General features: G+C 39.1%; 1 protein-coding gene across 3 annotated transcripts in view; it reads left to right on the forward strand.

Annotated features, from left to right (window-relative positions):
* UTRN (utrophin) overlaps positions 1–22,190 on the forward strand; it is a 386,987-nt gene that overhangs the window by 162,556 nt on the left and 202,241 nt on the right. For all 3 annotated transcript variants that reach the window (XM_065680488.1, XM_065680489.1, XM_065680490.1), the window contains 3 exons: positions 3,226–3,431; positions 4,850–5,004; positions 9,537–9,726. In XM_065680488.1, the coding sequence (XP_065536560.1) occupies positions 3,226–3,431; positions 4,850–5,004; positions 9,537–9,726 (551 nt within the window). The remainder of the gene's footprint in view (positions 1–3,225; positions 3,432–4,849; positions 5,005–9,536; positions 9,727–22,190) is intronic.

Genomic DNA, 22,190 nt, shown 5'->3' on the forward strand with positions numbered 1-22,190 from the left:
AATGAGAAAATGAACATGAGCCGGCTGCAGTGTGCGCTCGCAGCCCAGAAAGCCAACCGTATCCTGGGCTGCATCAAAAGGAATGTGACCAGCAGGTCGAAGGAGGTGATCCTGCCCCTCTACTCTGCTCTTGTGAGACCTCACCTGGAGTATTGTGTGCAGTTCTGGTGTCCTCAACATAAAAAGGACATGGAACTGCTGGAACAAGTCCAGAGGAGGGCCACAAGGATGATCAGGGGGCTGGAGCACCTCCCGTATGAAGACAGGCTGAGGAAGTTGGGGCTGTTCAGCCTGGAGAAGAGAAGGCTGCGTGGAGACCTCATAGCAGCCTTCCAGTACCTGAAGGGGGCCTATAGGGATGCTGGGGAGGGACTCTTCGTCAGGGACTGTAGTGACAGGACAAGGGGTAATGGGTTAACACTTAAACAGGGGAAGTTTAAATTGGATATATGGAGGAAATTCTTTCCTGTTAGGGTGGTGAGACACTGGAATCGGTTGCCCAGGGAGGTTGTGAGTGCTCCATCCCTGGCGGTGTTCAAGGCCAGGCTGGATGAAGCCTTGTGTGGGATGGTTTAGTGTGAGGTGTCCCTGTCCATGGCAGGGGGGTTGGAACTAGATGATCTTGAGGTCCTTTCCAACCCTAACTATTCTATGATTCTATGAATTAAAAACGTAGTCTCATTAGGGATTCTTTCCAATCTTTCTGCCTATCATACTAGACTGGTGCCTGTGCTGGTTTTGGCTGGGATAGAGTTAATTTTCTTACTAGTCTGGTAACTGGTAACTGGTCCAGTGCTGGGTTTTGGCCCTGACAACTCTCTCTAGGAACTTTCTGTTGAAACCACTGAATGCTGACGATACCAAGAGTTTCACTTTTTTTCTGTCCTTTTTTGGTGGGGACTAAAGAGAGGGGAAATCTGTCAACAGTGCAGAGAGTAAAGTTAACCTGGCCATTATTTGGGAAAAATATATAAAAAAATATTCTTTCTGTAATAATACTATGGAAACATCAAATATCCATTTCAACCAAGTTGCTGTTGTAGGCAGCTGTTTCTCAGGGATATTTTTTCTTTGCAGCTTTGTGGGGAGAGTCTACACACTGAAGAGCTTTTTCTCTGCTCATTAGCCAGCACACAGAGTTATAGTCTTTTTTTACTCCTGCTGGTTTTGCTTTTGCTGTTCTGGGGAAACCACTGATCTCTCCCAACAGCTGCTGGTTTCCTTTGAACATATTTTTTTTATGCAATACAGTAACAACTTTCAACTTTAATTTATTCTAGTTATTATTTTTTTTTATGAAAACCAGATTATTATTTGCTGTTGGGTTACTGAAGTTTTATTCTAAGTTTTCATTCAGGATGACCCGTGTCACACCTGAAAATTAATCCACAAGTTGCCTAAGGGCTGAAATTGAGGGATTTGTATTGCACAGATTACTCAGTTTGTCCTCCAGTAATAGTTATTCTGACAACTGGGCTTTACTACCACAGTCTTCGAGAGCCTTGTGAAACTAAACAGGATATTTTAAAATGGGTTAAAATTAAGAGATCTTCCCAAGCAGGTCAAGCATAATGGCTTTGTATAATTGTAAAAGGTTAAAATCATGGAAGGTTGAAGTGACTTGAGTATCAAGTGTATTACTTTTCTAATAAAAATGTGTACTCACTTGTAAGATAAATATATTGGATGTAATGTTTTTTGCTTGCTTTTTTACATTCACTTTTTTACTTTTTAGCTCTTGTCATATAATGTGTTCCTAATGACTGTCATGACAGGTAACAGGGAAACCTGTTTCTACTTCTATAGACCTTAAAGTAATAGGCTTTTTTTTTTTTTAGGTCTGTAAATATTAAGAAAAAGGTATGATGCTACTCACTTAGAATCATAGAATCATAGAATAGTTAGGGTTGGAAAGGACCTCAAGATCATCTAGTTCCAACCCCCCTGCCATGGACAGGGACACCTCACACTAAACCATGTCACCCAAAGCTCTGTTCAACCTGGCCTTGAACACTGACAGGGATGAAGCATTCACAGCCTCCCTGGGCAACCCATTCCAGGCCTCACCACCCTAACAGGAAAGAACTTCTTCCTTATATCCAATCTAAACTTCCCCTGTTTAAGTTTGAGCCTGTTACCTCTTGTCACTACAGTCCCTTATAAAGAGTCCCTCCGCAGCATCCCTATAGGCCCCCTTCAGATACTGGAAGGCTGCTATGAGGTCTCCACGCAGCCTTCTCTTCTCCAGGCTCAACAGCCCCAACTTTCTCAGCCTGTCTTCATACGGGAGGTGCTCCAGTCCCCTGATCATCCTTGTGGCCCTCCTCTGGACTTGTTCCAACAGTTCCATGTCCTTTTTATGTTGAGGACACCAGAACTGCACACAATACTCCAGGTAAGGTCTCACTAGAGCAGTGTAGAGGGGCAGGATCACCTCCTTTGACTTCTCTCTGAAGGCAGACTTACTGCTTTCCCTGATATACTATTTTTGTCCTAGGCTCTTGTAAGGTTTTTTCCACCCTTTGTTTATTGATTGATAAACAGGCTTTAACCTTTATCTATTGTAACTACTGAGAGAAGAATGGGATACTTGAAGTAAATGGGGTTATCAATAACTTCTCTCTTCTGTTGTGTATTAGAAACCTGTGGTGGAATGGAAGTGCTAAAGTGGGTTACTAGGAGTCTTTCTATTTTGGCTAAAATAGTAGCACGGGTGTCACTAGACTGCCTTCAACACACCGTGGCCTGGAAAACTTAGTTCACTTTGTAAAAGCTATCCAGATCTAGAAAGTATTTATTTCTTTGTATTGGTTTAAGTTGCAGATGCATAAAGATGACTTGCTGGTATGGCTGTCACCCTAAAGGTGACATCACCCTAAAGGCTTCCTTGAATCCCTGCTGCTGGCATATCTCTGCAGTGCAGCCATGGCAGATTTGCCTCCCACATATGTGTGCGTCAAAAGTAAAATAACACCTTTTAAATATTCCAGAATTAGTTGTTACCTGTATGCTGACCTGCTTAAACAAGAAGTAGCCAAACACCTGTATATTTAATTTGCTTGGGTGAAATATGTAAACTTCATGGGAAACTAAAATACTGAATATGCAAACTACTGTGTGTGATAATGAATTACATTATTGGCTCTTATCCTGAGAATTAAGTGGCAGTTATGGCTACTTGTTTGTTTGCCTTAGTTTTTTCATATTCCCTATTGTCCTCCACAGTGGAGAAGGTGAAGAACCAGTGGGACAATACCCAGCATGGCGTGGACTTGCGGCAGCAACAGCTCAAGTACATGCTGACAGACAGCATGCAGTGGGAGGAGCAGAGGCAAGAAATGGAGTACCTCATGGAACAGTGTGAGATCCGTCTGCGTATGCTCATGCAGGCCCCAAAGGAGATGCTTGCCAAACAGATTTCAGACAACAAAGTAAGATCATCTACACTTCTTTTTTTCCCTCATACCAGACTTCTTGATCTGTGTAATGCTACTGATTTGGCAATTCTGTCTCTTTTGGAGATGATATATTCTAAATTGTCTCTTATTTTAATATGTCAGACTTCCTTAGAATAACCTTCTGGGAGGGAAGCAAGTATCATGTGCATGTGTGTCTTTTTCTAAGTGTAGTTGAAATTAGTATAGTGTAGCATCAAATACGTGATACTATGCAAAAGCTTGAACCTCAGAACAATAAAAGTTTAATCATTCAGTTACAGAATGTAATATGTATTACTTCATAAAAACCGGTTAACAATAGCTTAGTAAATCCTGGAATGAATGGGCCAAAGCATTTAAAATTATCCTGAATTTCACTTCTGATGGATACCAGGTCTATTCAACACTTACTTTTTCTTCCTCAATCCCATGCAGTCTTTGCTGCTTTTCATATCACAGTAAACCTGCTGTGATAAATCAATAAGTCTGATGTTCTTTGTCCTGGTGGCTGCCAGAAGGCTGTAGGCTGTAGGTGGCACAGGATGAGAACTAAAGAGACAAATCAGTAAGGAGGGACTCTTACAACTGCAGTATTAGAACCAGACTATAATGGTTTTAAAAAGTGTTTGTGTATACACACACACACACATGTATATTAATGAAGAGATAACACAGGGGGCAGCTGGGTATGGAAAGATGCAGAGAGTAACAACAGTAAAGTTGAGTGCTTTTTATTGTGTTTCTTGGCGTGTGTAGAAGTTTGAAAATGGACTATTAGGTCTGCTTTGCTTTAAGTAAAAGAAGGCCTATGCCTGAACATGGAGTAAGGAGATTAGAAGATACAACTGGACATACATATACACAAACACATTTTTGCATTTAGAAATAATCTTGCGTTCCTAATTCTGTAAAGTCAAAGCACATTATGAATATCCTGCCACAGTAAGCAAACACATCTATTTTCTTCATTTGAAAACAAAGAACCCCACAAAACAATGACATTAAAATCTCATGCTGCGCACTTCATTTATGCCACTCTTAGCTGCCGCTTTTATAATTATTATCATAATTTAAACTTATTCATGCTACTAAAAATATGGAAGTGTTTTTACTTTTGTTGCCAATGAAACACAGAAGAGGACTTTTCTAGCCTTTGGCAGTTCCAGCAAATGTATTTTTTCCTCACCTATTTGTATTTTGATTGGTTTGTTGTCAGGATGCTCAGTGTCTGTAGACGGGGTTTTTTTAAGATTTTTCTTGTAAATGAGAATATGCACATTTTCTTGTTTAAAAAAAAGAAAAGGCAAACAAAACCAGAGGCAAAAAGAAGGGCTTTATAATATGATAAAATACATGAAAAATAATAGTCTGATTTTTATTTTATTCTGTCTCATTCTGGAACTGCTTTTTAGCTTTTAGTACAGGATTTGCATAGAGGTGACATCACGGTAGCTGCATTCAATGATCTTTCAAATAAACTTCTCCGAGAATATCGTGATGATGACACAAGGAGGGTGAAGGAAACCACTGACCAAATGAACACTTGTTGGGTCAATCTGAACCAAAGGTAATGACAAGATTTCACTATATATGTAAGCTGTTCCCATCTTAAACTTGTATCCTATTATAAATATGCACGTGTATTGCAGTCTCTGTCTGCTTTACTGCTGCATTTAGGGCTATTGTGGATAATTAATCAATTACAGTGAAGCTGTTTCGCGTTTTGGTGATTGAAATTTCCACAGTTCACCATGAAAGGCTTCTGGTATGACTTTGCTTTCATGTGGTGGGTTTTTTTTTAAGGGGAAAAAAACCCACAGTGCTTCTCATGTTTGGTCTTGGGTTTGCTCATGGCTATTATTCTCTAGTGTCTTTGAAGAGTTTCTCTCCTGTTTCTTGATGTTGGTATGCTTTATGTATTTTAGTTTGTTGCTGTGCTTTCTTTTCAATAAGGCTGTAAGTATTCAGCTTGATCTTCCAGCACATTAATTCATTATGGCCTTTCACCTGATGGGAACACTTCCCTGAATGGGCCTGCACTTCAGGTTCCCAAGTATGATCATTCTAGCACTCCCATCTAGAAAATACTTGAGCTATAGGAACTGAGACTAGTTGAAACTTAATGCTTTCTATTCATCCTCTATTAGGACATACTTGCAAATATGTCTTGATGGTATTTCCTTCTGCATAACATTTTTTTTCCTGCAAGGTGACCTAATCTGTTCAGAAATTCTTTATCATATTTGACAGACAATTAACATTTAGAATAGTATCTAACTCAGTGCCTGCAGCTTAAAAGATGATATGCTTTGTGGTTAGAGGGACATAAAAGAAAATTGATCCTGTGCATATGGGAGCAGGGGAGATGCACACATACACAGAGTTTGGTTGTCATATATGTGCAAGTGAAAGCTGTTTTTGTAATGAGATGGCAGTTAAGGGAATAAAAATCTTAGGTAATAAAGCCTCCAAAGTTGATGTTATAGCCAGGTGAATGAGAGGAGGAGAAGTTACTAGAATCATAGAATCACAGAATGGTTAAGAGTTGGAAGGGACCTTTAAAGATCATATAGTTCTAACCCGACTCCAATGGGCAGGGACACCTTCCACTTGATCAGGTTGCTCCAAGCCACATCCACCCTGGCCTTGAACACTTCCAGGGGTGGGGCAGCCACAACTTCAGGTAGTCTTCAATGTCTCACCACCTTTATGAGAAAGAATTTTTTCCTAATATCTAATCCAAATCTACTCTCTGCCATCTTAAAGCCATTCCCCCTTGTCCTATCAATACATGCCCTTGTAAAAAGTCACTTTCTTGATTTCTTGTGGGCCCCCTTTAGCTACTAAGAGGCTTAGTCTCCTACACTGGAGATATTCAAGGCCCGCCTGGATAAGTTCCTGTGTGATGTACTGTAGGTTACACTGCTCTTGCAGGGGGGTTGGACTAGATGATCTTTTGAGGTCCCTTCCAACCCTTGGGATTCTGTGATTCTGTAAGGTCCCCCTGGAGCCTTCTCTTCTCCAGGCTTAACAAGCCTGGAGGTGATTCTCCCCCTCTACTCTGCTTTTGTGAGACCACACCTGGAGTACCTCGTCCAGCTTTGGGACCCCCAACACAAGAGGGACGTGTACCTGTTGGAGCGCGTCCATAGAGTTCTATGATTCCATTACCTGTAAAGTTGAAGCAGCTTATTTTAAAACTACTGCATTAAAAGACTGAAGTTCCTCAGCTTGACACTGTGTCTAAGTTGGATAGTTTGCAGGGTGGCTGTTCATGTTCTGTTTCAGTGTTTCAGGGTGAAACTGTAATAATTCTGTGTGGCTTTTCTGCCTCAGTAATGGATTACAGTTGCTGTTTGTACTGTCACAGATGTTATTTTCTGACTTTCTCTTGATCACACACTTGTATGCATTGCAGATTTTTAGTTTAAAATGCAAAATTAGTCGTGTGGAACAGAAACCTGAGATGGAGCCATTAAAACATAGAGTTAGAATTTTCTTTTTCTTGGACATGTCTTTGCTAATAGCATCCGCTTAGACATTCTCCACTATCACTGCTCTAAGCAAAATTAGTTGCATTTGTCAAAGATTTTTCAGTTTCTCCTTACGTTAAATTTTTACATCATGGAATTATCTTCTGTTTTTTGAGGCTGTTCTAATTTTATTAGAAATCTTAGAAAACTTGAGTCATCTTCATATAGCGTGGGGTTGTTGTTAATCTGTAGCACAGAATTCTCCATCGTTTTCTATTTTAGATTTGTGGCCTTCACTGGAGGGAAAAGAAAGTATTTGAGTCTGCTTTGTAAAAGTTTAGCTTGCTACTGCTATTCTTTATAGAAGCACCCATATAGTCTTAGAACATTACTTGTAAGTTTGTTAATTTATGCTGCTGGACTATGTATTTAGTGACATGAATGTTTTTCAGCTTTAAGTCAAATATTGTGATACAGTAGGAATGTAATAGGATTTTATTCTTTAATTTAAACCAAGCAGAAAGTCTGAGAAATTAAAAGTTTAGGCTGAAGACGACATTCTTCAATGAATGTTATTAGCTACAAAGTACAAGTTGTCTCAGTCCCCATCTAAAATACATCAGTAGTTAAACTTGAAGATCTGGGTCACTTCCAGTGTTTCATCCTTCGGGGCTTTTCTTTTTCTATGGAGGTCGCCTTTATTACCAGTCTGTTCTTCCTGTTGTCATTCCTATTCTTCCACCTTTGGCCTTAACCCCCTCCTAGGGAAGAAAATCCCTGCAGAGGGAGAAGGGTTTGAAGTTATTGCTCATAACTGCTCTTACTTTACTTTTTTCTTGCAGTTCCTTGGTGTGCTCTAATTTTTGAGCTGGTGCTTCTTATCTTTTCTGGATAATATCTGTCAACACATTTGTAATCCCTAGCATGCTATTTATTACTTTTTTCTCAGGAGTGGATGAAGCATTCCAGAGCTTCATGTGAGAAGCAAGAATGAAGGCTTCTTGCCCCGCTAGTCATTTACCAGCAGCCAAAACTTGGGCAAGCATGAAGTCAGGAATTATTCATGCAGTCTTATTTTGGATAAAGCAATTATTAACAAGTGACATAATACCTAAGCCCCTAAAGCAGGGGTTGCAACACTGTCTTTTTGCAAGTAGTCTCTAGAAAATTCAGTCGGTTATGCTAATACTTAGGAATGTAAGCATGGCAGAATTGGGGGAAAATAGCTTTTCCATGTATCTGTCTTTTCTGATGTTCTAGTAAACCAAAATACCTGCTTTGAAGCATCATCCTTTATAGTACTGAACACCTGTAGCTTCTTTTCTAAAAATAATGTTTTAACTACTTTTGAAATGTGTGATTCTAAACACAGTGATTCCCTAATACTGTTGAGTAGTACTGTTGGCTCAGCATGGCTAGGAGGAAAGTAGGAGGCAAAGGGTGCATAAGCTTGATGGGCCTGTCTAGAGAAACATGTTCAATTTATGGGAAAATATCAAATGCTGAATGTTTTGGCCTTGCCATACTTGAAATTAAATATTTACCTTGAATTCTTACAATATTATTAGTGCTTGATGTTAAATTAAATTAACTTCCTACTTATTTTGCAGCAGGATTCTAGACAGTAGCCTGTTAGGGATTCCTGTACAGTGAGCTGGTGTGGGACAGTTTGTTTCTTCTGATTTTGGGAAAAGGGATACTGCAGAATAACAGCCTCAAATGGATGAAATTTAGCTTGTCATGCTTTAATTGACGTTTTTAATCAGAGCTTTTAAAACTGCTGACTAAAACAGTTTCCCATCTGAGTTTCATTTCAGCGACAAGGAAGCAGTCCTCTTATGCAGTAGAATGTGATCTGGTTGTTTTGCTAGGAGCTCTTTTGAAGTTGCTTACCAGCAATATAATCCAAGGGCTTTAAATGAGTTCTTTACATCCTAAAAATCCTCTTAAGAGCAACAACTTTTGTGTTTGTACCAACCAGATATCTTTTGGATTGATTGAAAATGGGAACTATATTCTGCCAGTCTTTTTTTTTAGATTTAAGCATGCTGAGCATTGCTTGACTGTTACGAAGGTGGTGTATTATTCTGTTTGTTTGAGTGATAGTGTCAGAAGTCTTGCCCTTTAGCAGAGAGAAAGAGGTATTTGACTTTTCATCCTTCAGCACTTTAACTCCTACAAATTTAGTGAAGTGTTTCTGCTCATTGTAGAAAAGGAAGCAAATATCCTCCAGACCCTCAGTGTTTCTACTCTGTATGTTTTTTGTTGATGAGGAAATGCAAGCTTTTCACACATGGGAAGAACACTTCCACCATTTGGGGTAATGTAAGTCCATGATGGTAACACTCATAAAGGAGAAGCTAGATTTTTAATTAATATCTTAGTTTCTTCCACATCCCTTTTTAAAAAAGGGCTGTGATATACATAACCAGTTCAGAACATTTGCCTGTAGCTATAGGTATAATAACCAGAGAAAGAGTTATATAAATAATGAGAAACCAAGTTGTGACAGGTGTATAGTTTCTTAATAGAGGTAACTTTCAAGATTTCGTTTTAGTAGTTGCATTGTGATGTATGTAATGTTGTACATTATAATGGAATATTCGGACACTTTTCTTGTTTTCAGAGCTGTTGATAGGCAGAATTTCTTGGAGACTGAGATGAAGACAGTACAGGCCTCACACAAGGATCTGGAGAGCTTTCTCAAGTGGCTTCAAGAGGCAGAGACAACAGTTAACGTTCTGGCAGATGCATCCCAGCGTGAGAACATTGCTCAGGACAGTGCCTGTATAAGGGAACTCAGAAAGCAAATGCAGGTAAGAAGCTAAATAATACTGTTGTTATTCATGCTTTATCTCAATGGCAAATGTGAGAAAGGAATGCTATCTGCTAGAGTGGGGAAACCTGCAGTGTATTGGAAGGTGTTAAAAAAAGCTGTATTTTAGAAGTCAGATTTGTGAAGGAAGCAGATTTTTCTTCCTGAGTTTTGAAATACATATTTCATGGGTGTCTTTGGCAATGAGGGCTCTTCAATGTTCTTGGAGGATGACTATATTCAGGAAGTGTATAGTTGATTAAATCAAGTCGTGTCGTGTAATTGTCCTACCAAACAATTTAATCTACTTCCTTCCAAGTAAAGCGTTCCTGGGTTAAGCTGACTCCTGTCCCTGCCTGCTGCCTTTCTCCTGTTTTTCCAGCAATCCAAGACATTGTCATGCTTGGATCATCTCTTTTCCCTCTCCTGCTGCTGGCCTTCCTTCCTATACAGGCCCGGAAACCTAAGAAACAACTGAAAGACTACCTTGTCACTATTTATAGTGTTATTTAATATATGGACACCCTAGCTTATCTGAAATATAGATGGGAGATCCTTTTACCTCGTCTTAAGAAACACAGACTAGCTGAGTACTACATCATCTGTCTCTTCCTGTCTTTGCATATCTCACACATCTCTTTTGTGGAGGTAGGAGGGAGGTTTTAATCTGCATCAAGGGTATATTATATTGGGAAAACAGGAGGAAAGGGTGTGGTGACCTGACAGACATTTCTTAATATTGTTGGGTCTGTAGCAGCAAAGGTTGAGCATCACTGGCTAAAAGGATTTTGTGTTTCTATAATATATGAATTCACTTTGTCCTTTTGCCTGATGTGAATGCTGTTCATGTCATCTTTCTCCTGCACGGTTTAATTTTTTTTCCCCTTCAATTAGATTGCCTCATTTAGCACAGTTATTTTGATATGCACAGAACTGGGCAGTTAGATAATTTATTAAATCCTGCATTCTGTGTTTGGAATAATGTTGTCTGTGGTCTAAGTTCATAGGGTTTGAACAGTTTATAATAAAAAAAAAAAAAAAAGTGCTGCTTTCAATAGTGCTGCTAATCTTAACATATCCACATTGAATTTAAATTAAACAAAGTTTAAAGTGTCTGATAGCAAGCTGCTTAATGTAATCATAAGGAAGAGAATGATGTATCGTGCAAACTTCTATCTGTTGGGGATGACATGTCGCTCACTAATATTTGTAGGATTCTGGTCAGTCAGGTAACTCATCTGTAGACATGTATCTCTGTGAATTGCTGAGATTAGTCTGTAATAGCAACACCTATAAATTAATATACTTTTTATTGGCAAGAAACCCCAAACCACTATTGTGGTGGAGGTAGAGGAGCTAAAACAGGGCCCCAGGAAACTAACAACATGTGCTGTGTTTAAACAGACATTTCTTCATTACCTTGTGTTCTGTCTAGTCAGTCACACTAAGCTAAAGCTGGTGTTTCACAATTTGCTTGTTGGCTCTGTGTAGCTGTGAAGTACCTTGGCCATGCAACATTGTTTGCCCTCCTTCATTGTGCGTTTATCTGCTTAAAATTGCTAGAGTTGTGCTGTGTGAGGTGAGAACTTCTGGGAAAGACTGACTGCTGTGTGAAGAAGGTCTATAACCAGCTCTTGAACATTCCCATTGCTTATAACCATTAAGAGGGCAGATGTAGATGCTTGGGCATAGCCTCCCCTTGTTCAGCATCCCATTACCTGATATCATCCATCTTTTTTCTGTGACTGTGTGCTTCTACATACTGTGCACATGAACCATAATCACTTACCCATGACTTTGCTTAATATTGTAAGCTTTTTTCAACTACCAAAGAAAGCTAAGTAGAGCATGTCAAAGGCTGGCATAGCATAATGGCTTCCAAAATGAACTTTGTCCCATACCATTTTTCAATCTTTAAATATTTAAATATAACTAAAGGTGTTCATATTGTGACACTGGCAAACACTCCAAAATCAACATTTCTGTTTTCAAGTATTTTTTGAAATGAACTTCTGAAAACAAAGTGAATATCTAACATCTTGTGGTACCTTAAAAAAATCAAGCACAATCCCTTGTAAGTTCTTAAGCTTAATATCTGATTAAACAAAGATAGTTTCCTGTTCTTCCCCTGTTGAGTGGTATAAAGTAAGTGTTGGGGGTTTTTGTGCTTTGTTGGATATGTGAAGAAGTATTTTTTTTCCCAAGTGGTTTCAAGAAGTTTGTAAGGCTTACGACTTTCTTTGCTTTGTGTGAAGATGCCTGTGCTCCCAAGGCCTGTGCCTTGAGTAAAATTTTACTATGAGTTTAAAGGGTGATAAATTCTAGGTTAAATGTGCTGGATGTAGATGAAACATGATAAATTTTTTGTTGTTGTTATATGTCATCCATTTTCAAAATAGAATTGTCAGTTAAGCTGGCATCTCTGTGTGTGCATGGGAAGACTGTCCTCCGTTACATTTTGGGGCTAACTTGTTTGGCTGAAGCTCAAGCCATTCTACAGTAGAACCAGTGATCTGGGCATTGTCAAAGCCTTGTTTTGCCTTCTATTGTGACATCTGAGGCTATCATCAGTACTAGGAAAATAATACAAAGCATGAGTTGTGCTAAACTTTTCTTTTTTGAAAAGGAGAAAAATTCACAATTATATCATCAGGCTTTTTAATTCATTCCCTCAGTATCTAAATCTTGCAGAAGACTTTCCTTTTAGGTCAGTGCCAAAACCCTTCAGTCTGGAAAATGTTTAGCAGCCACCTGAAAGAGGTTAAAACCTAATGTGAAACAAGACACAGAAAATGATCAAGGAAATAGTAAGAAGAAATGCTGAGCTGTTGTGTGTGAGGTCCTGTGCCTACAGATATAAAGGTGTTCGGAATAATTTGAAAGTTTTGTTCTGTTGTGAATTAAAATCAATATGACCTGTGGTGGGTTGTTAGTTTACCTCACTGCTTGATTCAAACTCGTGTATTAGATGAAAAAATCAGAATGGAAAGAAGGTGGCTGGTGTGTACTGTGGCTTGTCTTACACAGAAGAGCTTTGAGCTCTTGTAAAGTCTTTTCTGAATGGCTCGATGTTTTTGGACTTGTGTTGCTTCATAGGTTTCCTCAAAAGATATTTGATAACAGCATGCCAGCTAGTGATGGTAGGCTTGAGCTGGTAGGTTGAAGAAACAGTTGTAGTCTGAGAGAAGAGTAGATATAAATGAGGAAAATCGGAATTATTGGAATGAGTGGTGGAGATGAGAAAAGAATGTGAGTCTGGTAAGATGGACAATACGTGTGGTAAAATTTCTATATACGGAGTTGAATGAAGGCTTTGTTTCCTCAAAATAATGTTGTTGATGCTGGACAGGTAAAGAACAAAAACAGTGCGGGTGAGAGGGGTTTACCTGAGAACTGGTAGAAACATTGATTCAGTTCCAAAAATAAGGATGAAAAGGTGGTGTTAGCTGAAGTGGGTGGGAAGAGTTTTTAAATGTCCTGTATAAAGAACCTGTACCTGGCATTCATACCCTCAGATAGAAAGTGCCTGAGAAGGGGCAAACCAGTGTATAAAGTGTTGGCATCTCAGCTATGCATTATCTAGGATCATAAGAACTTGTGATGCTACCTGTAGTTGGTGGCTCCATACTCTGCTGATTTTGATGTGCTTGAAACAAATATGTACCTGTTCATGTGGCAATACATATTTTAAATAATGATTACTTGTGATGGTGTCTACCACCTACTGTGTTGACAGTAGTCTCCCTGAACTTTTGCTACAGCTACCCCTCCAATATAGTTTTAAGTACATTCAGACAGCACCTTTAGAAGAAACAAGACCTAGGTGTCTCTGGTTACGCTGCAGTATTGCCACACCTAGGGGTATGTTGACTGTATTGCATTGGGAGTGCCTCGCTGGTAGCACACCACTTGCTCTTCAGTATGCTCTTCAATGTCCTACTGCCATCCTTGGATAGCTTAAATAAATCTGCTTTGTCATGGGGAAAACACCAAAATGAAGTTAGCTCTTTGGATTCAAGGGTGGCTAGAAAAAGGGGCGATGATGCAATTATGCTTTTAATTTATCGAAACTCTATTCTTTCTTGTCCTAATAAGTAATTCAGGAAAATATTTTAATTGAAAACGGCTCCCATAAAGCACTCCTACTTTCCGGCGCAAGTGAGAATCCTTTGAGATGCCTTCGGCTAAATTAGCTTCAGGAGAGTTTTCATAACAGAGAGGTTTACCTCCTGCAGTTTTTTCTTTTGTATTGGGTAATCTAGTTTTGAGAAGCGCCGGTGTGATTTATTAGCCTTTAACGTATGGCTGATATAATTAGGGCAGGTATCCCTCTGCTCCTCTCTCAAGATTTATAACACAGTCTGTTATTCACTCACTCTACAGCTCTGCCAGAGCTGCGTTCAGTCTGAGAACGAGAGCATCCTTTCCCCGAGCTTAGTCTGCTGATAGAAAGCAGCTACTAAGGGAGAGCAACTGTTGTGATACACTGGAGCCGTCTTCCTGAAGGAATTCCTTTTTTGTTCCTTCAGCTTTCAAGCTTAAATTAATAACCTTTTCTGGCTATTTAGTGTACTCCTGAATGGTGGCAGAGGCTCAGCTGCTCAGCAACTTTGTTTACCCTCTGCATAAGCAGAGCTGAGCAATATTGGTTACAATAATCTGTGAAGGCTGGTTTTTTTTTTTATTATTATTTATTTATTTTTGTTTTGTGGGGTTATTTGGGGAGAGAAACTTATGCTATATCAACCTCCTTTGCCTTTGAAACGTATAAAGCCTGTGGCTTGCAAAAGCAGTCTTGGAAGAGAGCATGCTCAGAAAGCTGGCAAATCATTGTCCAGTGACCGGGAGGAAATGATAGTTGCTCTTCATTTATAATGCAAATTCTGAGGTGTCTTCAGAAGTGTGGCAAACTTAAAATGATGGCTGTGGTGAGAACGTCTCTGCAGAAAGTTGTGGTGTTGTTGCATCGTTTACAGAGGATGGCAGTTTCTTCTCCCCGTTACCAGAAGCTTTGTAAGGTAAGAAATGTAAGCCCTAAATCTTGAGTGTCTAATGCTAACTCTGTTGTCTTTCTGAGATAAAAAGAAAAGAAAGCAAGAATGGGAGGAGAGTCAAAAGTATCTAGGCTATGTAGTGTGTTTTTAAAGCCTGCCATGCTCTCGTGTGTGTGTGCTGTTAAAGAATGTATATGTAAAAAAACCCTGTGCTTGTCGGTGATGTTAAAAAAAAAAACCACCAAAAAGTGATCTCTTGGCTCTCATTTAAGTGTGTGTAAGGAAATTGTTCAGGATCTTTTGTAAAGTACTACCACATTTCCTTTTGCAAAGGAGTTGGTTAATTCTTGGTAAATGCAGTCCTTTAACTCCTGCGTACCCATTATGTAAATAACTGCCTTCTCCCATGCCCAGTGTTTTTGCTTTTGAGCTTGATGAAACTTTTAATTAGGAATGAGTTCAGCACACTAATCTGCAGCCATGGAATTTTGTCTTTGCCTGCCTATAATTATAGAGTTCTTTCAGAGTTAAAAAATAAGGAGAAGTTGCATGAAAAGCATGTTGACATAGGCTACCACTCATATTAGCATTTTTGCTGTTACCTGTTTTGGTGGCTGATAATTCCTGCTTCCACTGAGACTGTTTACTTTTGGTTTTGCACAGGTTTAATAGTTCTGAACTTTTAATTCTATGGAAAGGATCTAAGCTACTTAGTAAAAATATTTTTCAAGTAGGTTGATTACTCACAATAAAAAATACAAAAAATAAATTTCTAACTGGTCTGTAAAGTCCACAGGTTAATTCTGGTGTGGCATTGGTGCCTGTGTGGAATGGTCAGACTTGTGGTGTAACTGGACTTAGATATAAGGATCCTGCTTTGTAACTCTGGAAAAATATAAAATTGGCAAGGTCTTCAGCTGTATACTGACATAACCTGATAGAAATCCTATTTGGCTGCCTTTGAACTTGTTTTTGGTTTGTCTTGTTTTTTCTTTCTGCTTGTTATACTTTTAAAACTGTGTTTTTTGGTGAAACTATGCATGCATTTTGCATATGAGGTGTAAATACCGAAGTGCATGACCACGTTCTTGCAAAGCTGTTGTACCTCATCATACTTGCTTCAGTCTGAAATATGTGTTTTCTATTGTGAGAAACACAAAAATAATGTTAAGTAAAGGAAATCCTACATCTATATTACAGTTTGGAAGTAAGAAAAGGTTATAATGCAGTATCTGGTTCGCAACAGTAAAGCTTGTAGAAGTTCTGTCATATGGGGAAAATCCCATTGTTTTCGAATGGATGTTTCAGTGTGCTTTTTGTTTACAAAGTTGTGCTAAGAGGTGCATCTTCATTATGAAGAGTGAAAGACAGTAGTTTGTGTACAGACAAGCTATTTTAACAAGCATGCCTCAGTTATTCTTGTCTTTATCAATTCTGTCACTAAACAGCCCTGTTTGCTGTTGTGAGTAAGGCAAGTCTTTTTTTCATTAGACATGATTTGTAACTGTCTTCATAAGCACTAGGAAATTAAGTGCTTTAAAACCTATTTAATCACATTTTTGTGTATAATCTTGCTTGTAACTGTTTGTCAAACAAGAACTATTTAGTGACTCTTGAACTAATAGTTGGCTAATTAGACTAAGAAACTAGTCAATAGTTGGATATTTGATTTGTTAAATTTAAATCTACCCAAGGGGCAGTAAAAAACTCTTCTCAAAAGCTGTTATAAAATATGTGTTTTCTGATTGGGAACCCATGCAGTGATAGCCTCAGCAATTTTTGTGTAGCTTAAAATTAGGCGTTGTATGTTTATCTTCGTTAAAAAGTCTGTGCTTGGTTTACTGAAAGTAGAATTGTTGGATTGCCTGTAGAGTTAAATCAGACGCTGACTGAAGAAAAAGGGAATGGTTTACAGTCCCAGTCACTTCCAGCAGGTGTCAATGTAAGGCAGTGATATATGGGAGTCTGGTGATGGAAATGTTAGTACTTAATGGGGAAGTGATATGAAAATTCACTTCAGTCAGGAAAAGATTTCTTGTACTGCTCTGTATATTTATGTCTTTGGAATTTAACAAGTTTGTGCATGTCTTGTGAACTCTGCAGATATGCCAATATAGTTCAGTTCTGCTGAAAAGAAATATTTACTATGGAGTATATGAATTATTGCATTGTGTACACGGTAGTTGTTTCATAGACTACCATCTAAATGTTTCATGTGAAGTGTCTTCTGAAGCATAACAGTGTGTCAATGAAATAAACGTTAAAAAAGTGCAAATGAAATATTTAAGACAAATTTGTGAAGTTAGCGTTTGTATAAAACTGCTCTGTTTATAGAAGAATGAGCAAGGCTTTATTATTGAACTGTACTGGAGGAAGTCAATTCCTTTTATTAGCAGCTCTGTGTAATAGTAAGGCTCAGCATTCATAGTCTACATTTTGCAAATTTCTTAAAAGAAGAAACAAAAATAAACACTTTGGTGACATATGACAACATTGATGAAAAACAGGAAATCCAAGGTTTAGGATATTTCTCCTTTACTCCTTTTTCTTTCACTAATTTCTTTGTACCAAGGTGAGTTTTGCCAGGTGTAACTTTTTGCTCATATTGGTGTTTGATTCTTTTACACTGAAATTAGTAGCATACAAGGGCGAGATGTACACACTTGGCATTGTGCTGTCAGGGCAATGTGTAATAAGTTTTGCCTTGTCCTTGGCAGGTTTATCTTGTAACTCTTACATAACATTTTGACACTCAAAGTGAGCAACCAGGAAAAAGGTTTTGAAGGGGCTGTCATCTGCTCTGTGTTCTTGCTAAAATGTTATTGTTTCCTAAAGAGTGTCATATATAAGGTATACCCAAAGATTCAGATGAAATTGTAAATTGTCGGGAACAGTAAAGATCATGGTAAAGCTCCAAATTGATAGATCTCTTCTGAGAGACCAGAAAGGCATTATTACTTAGAAAAATAAGTATTACTATAAGTATTATTGCTTATAAAAATAAGTAATGTAGTATTGCAGTGTGTTTGCAGCCTAGAAAGCCAATCACATGCTGGGCTGCATCAAAAGGAGCATGACCAGCAGGTTAAGGGAGGCGATTCTCTCCCTATTCTCTGCTCTTGTGAGACCCTGCTTACAGTACTGCTTTCAGCTCTCAGGCCCCCAGCACAAGAGGGACATGGACCTGTTGGAGTGAGTCCAGAGGAGGCCATGAAGATTATCAGGGGGCTGGAGCACCTCTCCTATGAAGACAGGCTGAGAGAGCTGGGTTTGTTCAGCCTGGAGAAGAGAAGGCTCTGGGAAGACCTTGTAGCAGTCTTACAGCACCTTAAGGGAGCCTGCAAGAAAAGTGGAGAGACTTTTTACAAGGGCTTGTATTGGCAGGACAAGAGGGAGTGGCTTTAAGATGACAGATGGTAGATTTAGGTTAGATACTAGGAAAAAGATTCTTTCTTATGAGGCTGGTGAGATATTGAAACAGGTTGCTTAGAGAAGGTGTGGCTGTCCTGTCCTTGGAAAACTTAAAGGCCAGGTTGGGTGGGGCTTTGAACAATGGAGTCTAGTGGCAGGTGCCCCCACCCATGGGAGGGGGATTGGAACTAGATGATCTTTAAGGTCCATTCCAACCCATGCCATTCTGCGATTCTATGAAAATGAAGTAGAAAATTGTGACGTTTTCTCTAACTTCCCCACCAGAAGTCTCTGCCAGACAGATGAATTATTACTTTGAAGTATGTATCCTACTTGTAGAACTTGCAATGGTATTTTTGAATTGCTAGCATTAAGGGACTGAAGCATTCATCCACTGGAGAACAGATTGACAATCATAGCTAGTAGCTGAGAGGGTATATTCTCCTTTCCTCTGTGATGACTTCTTGAGAATAACCCTCTTTAAAAATAAATAATTCATAAACCCCCTTTAGCTAAAATGTTTGAACCTCAAATCTAATCCAGCATGAGTCTTCACACTTGAAGCAATACATGGTAATTTAGGTGAGTTTCTGACTTCCTCAGCTGTGAAGAGAAGTGTGTCAGGAACATGTATCTTGTGGTTCTTGTTTGTGAATACGTGGCTTAAAATGCAGTTCTCTCATAATCTGATGTTTAATTTTTTTATGGCTAATGTTAAGTTTAGAAAACCACAGGAAGTTAAAAGCAGAGGACTGCGGAGGTCAGCCAAAATCCTCTTTTGCTGTGATACTGTGATTGTGTTCCAGAGGACATTTACATTATGTTGAATTTTGAGAGTAACAGCAAAGGCTCTGTTCCTATGAGATTTTGAAAAATATATAAGGTCATGGGGTGGGTCAAAAAAAGTATGAAAGGCTGTGTTGAGAAATGGGTGTCTCAGTCCTGCTTCCGGTGAATACAGCAAAGAGCTTTGAAGTGTACGTGACTTCAGGTTGATTTAGAAAATAAATCATTGGCACTTGATCACATTCAGGTTTGAAATAAAAGTAACCAAGTGTAGATGAAGAGAAGGCATTACAGCAGCAATGTAGTACATATTTATTGGACAGTAAAAGGGAGAACAAATGTAAATTTTGGAAGCTTGTCCTGAAGAAGGCTCCTGTATTAAGCTAGTTGTTGGCTGGAAAATGATGCAGCGCTTCTGTCGCCAAAAGCATTGCTAAATTATGCAGTTTCTTTTTTTTTGGATGAGAAAGTTAAGTCCAGACTCCTCAATATTGTTCTAGTCATGTAAGGGACATTCTAATCAGATCTAGATCTACCATAAAGCCTTATAGAAAGGAGGAGGTAGAGGAAAAAAGAAAAGGCTATTTTGAAACAGGAGATTTAGTAAATAATATCTAATGATCAGCATCTTGTGACTTGAGGATTTACCATTTTAGCAAACATCTGAGAAGTGTAAATGGTAACCACCCCAGCTCCTAACACCCACACCTTGTTTATGTTGAAAATGACTGTAGAAAAAATGGCATCCATTCTTATTTTATGAGATAGTGTATGTATAGAGGTGGAATGAAACATGACTTGGATCTGTGGTAAATAGAACAGCATTAATGCACATCTAACGAAGTCTTAGAGCTTAAAGTGCAATGCAATTGCATGATGGTGTTTATTGACTGAAAGGACAAGAAAAACCTTATCATTCAGAGAAACGTGACATGGCTAAGAATGCACATGAATCAAAGAACATTTAAAATGAATGAGATGGACAGAATTTCTTTGGAGATATGGATTAAAAATTGTGAAGCTGAAATCTGGTGTGAGAACACTTGAAATGATAGGCATCTGGGAGTCTTGGGAGGTGGAAATTGATTTGTTACTGGCATTTATTATAGAATAATCACTGAATGGAAAAAGCTTTTAATGGATTTAAAAGAGAGGTAGGTGAAGGCACAAAAAAAACATCCAGTAAGTCAAAATACATGAAAACTAGAATACGGGCAGCAAATGAAAATCAAGTTGGAAATGCAATAGACATAATGGAATTTAATTTTCCATTGGTACCAAATTGCACCTTTGCATGCAATTTTATCAGTGACAGACGAGGACAGTTGGGGGCTTTGGTGTATAGGCAAGATGCCAGTTGTTAAGTGCTAGACATCAGTGGGATATTGGGGGGATATCTTCATGTTTCGATAGACTAGAGAGGTTAGATTCTGAGAACCCTCATCTTCTTCCTGAGGAAAGGATAAGCTGTTTCATGAAGACAAGGGACCGCCACAGATGCAGAACCTACCTGATTGTGATTTAAGGTGGAGCTGAGAAGAATGGGCTGAATTTCAAGGAGAAACTTGTCGGTAAAGTATTGGGAAGACCTCCTGACAGCGAGATTTAGGGGCTCACTAGGTCTTCCCTTGCCTCTTCCTCCCCAGAACCCATGTGTCCTCAGTCATAAAAAAAAAAATGTTTTGGTAAGTCCCTAGGCAACATTTTAGTTTAGTAAGCTCTTCCCAAGCATAAAGGAACAAGGAGGTGATTTTAAAGATGGATTGTAAGTAATGTACCCAATCTGATTACTTTCTGTGAGAAAGTTGTTGATGTTTCTTTGGGTGAAGGGAAAGCAGTAACATTCCCTGTTTTCGATTTAGAAAGACGTTTGACAGTCTCTGATAGTCACATTGGGGATACACGGACAGGATAGATGAGCCAAAAGGTGGGAAGAAAAAAACTGGTTGGACCATTCCCCAAGGTTTGGGGCTGAGACTGCTACTGTTCAGTATTGCTGTGAATCCAAACAGTTGGACAGAATGCATCTTCAGCAGGTTTGTAAACAATATCAGACTTTGGAGGGACAGACAATGTTTCCATTCACTGGGGCCTTATGCAGGAGGGATAGGCTGACAGGAACCCCATAAAGGTTCTGAAAAACCCAACCAACCAAACAGAAAAAAACCCAAACAAACCCCCTCTCTCTCAAAAAAAATCCTTGAAGTAAATTCTTGCACCTGTGAGGGAATAACCCAATGTATTGGTACTGGCTGTGCTAGGAGGATTGTAGCCATCAGATAGAGAGAAGTGATTATTCCTGTCTACTTAGCACTTACCATGGTTGGTTTCAGGCTCCCCAGTTTGAGAGATACTGCGAGACTGGGGAGAGTTTGGTGCTCAGGGGCTGGAGTGGTGTAGGAGTAGAGGTGGAGGGAGCTGTCTTCATTTCATTTGGAGTGGAGAAGGCTCCAGGGGCTTCCAAATGCTGTCACTGTCTATGTGGTGGGTTGTTAGAACAGAATATGGTGATGCAGCCAGGCTCTTCTCAGAGGTGCCCTATGAAAGGAAATAGGCAGTGGGAACAAACTGCAGCAGGGGAATTGAGTGTGAGGGCAACAGTTCTGCACAGTATGTGTAGCTGAACACTGGGAATGGGTTGCCTAAAGAGGCTGTTGTATTTCCGTCTCCAGAGGTATTAAAAACTGTAGTGGATAAGGTCTTTAGCAGCCAGACTTAGCTTTGAAACTGGCTTCTGAAATTGGCAGCAGATTTGACCTCCAGAGGTCTTCCAACTTGCGATTTTATTATGATTCTCTGTGCTAGTGCCCTATTAGCTTATGAGTGGAGCCTAAAACAGTCAAAACTATAGTGCAGCAGTTTTCAGCTGTGACTGTGTTGCCTACTTTTTATCAAAAGGAACTTAATGTTTTTACCCCACATGGAAAATTGTTACTACTCTGCTGATTTTTGATCTAAATCTGAGCATGCTACGTGTCTGCTGTGTAGCCATAGGAAGTGCTCATTTCTGAATCCTTTTGCTGTAGTAACTTCAATGGTAACAATGTGGTACAGTCAGGCATTTGTGTATATCTGGATTCCATGGCTGTGACGAGAAGACATTTAAATACAGTGTAAAACTTCCTATCATCTAACCTGCCCTCCCCAATTCTTGCATTTTCAGAAGATGTTTTCAGAACTCAAAAAGAACAACATACCACTAGCCCCTTTCAGAGAAAGGCTGTGCACATCTTGAGAGATTAGACTGACGTAAATGTAACAGTTTTGCCATTTG

Source organism: Lathamus discolor, chromosome 5, assembly GCF_037157495.1.
Source record: "Lathamus discolor isolate bLatDis1 chromosome 5, bLatDis1.hap1, whole genome shotgun sequence".
NCBI lineage: Eukaryota > Metazoa > Chordata > Aves > Psittaciformes > Psittacidae > Lathamus > Lathamus discolor.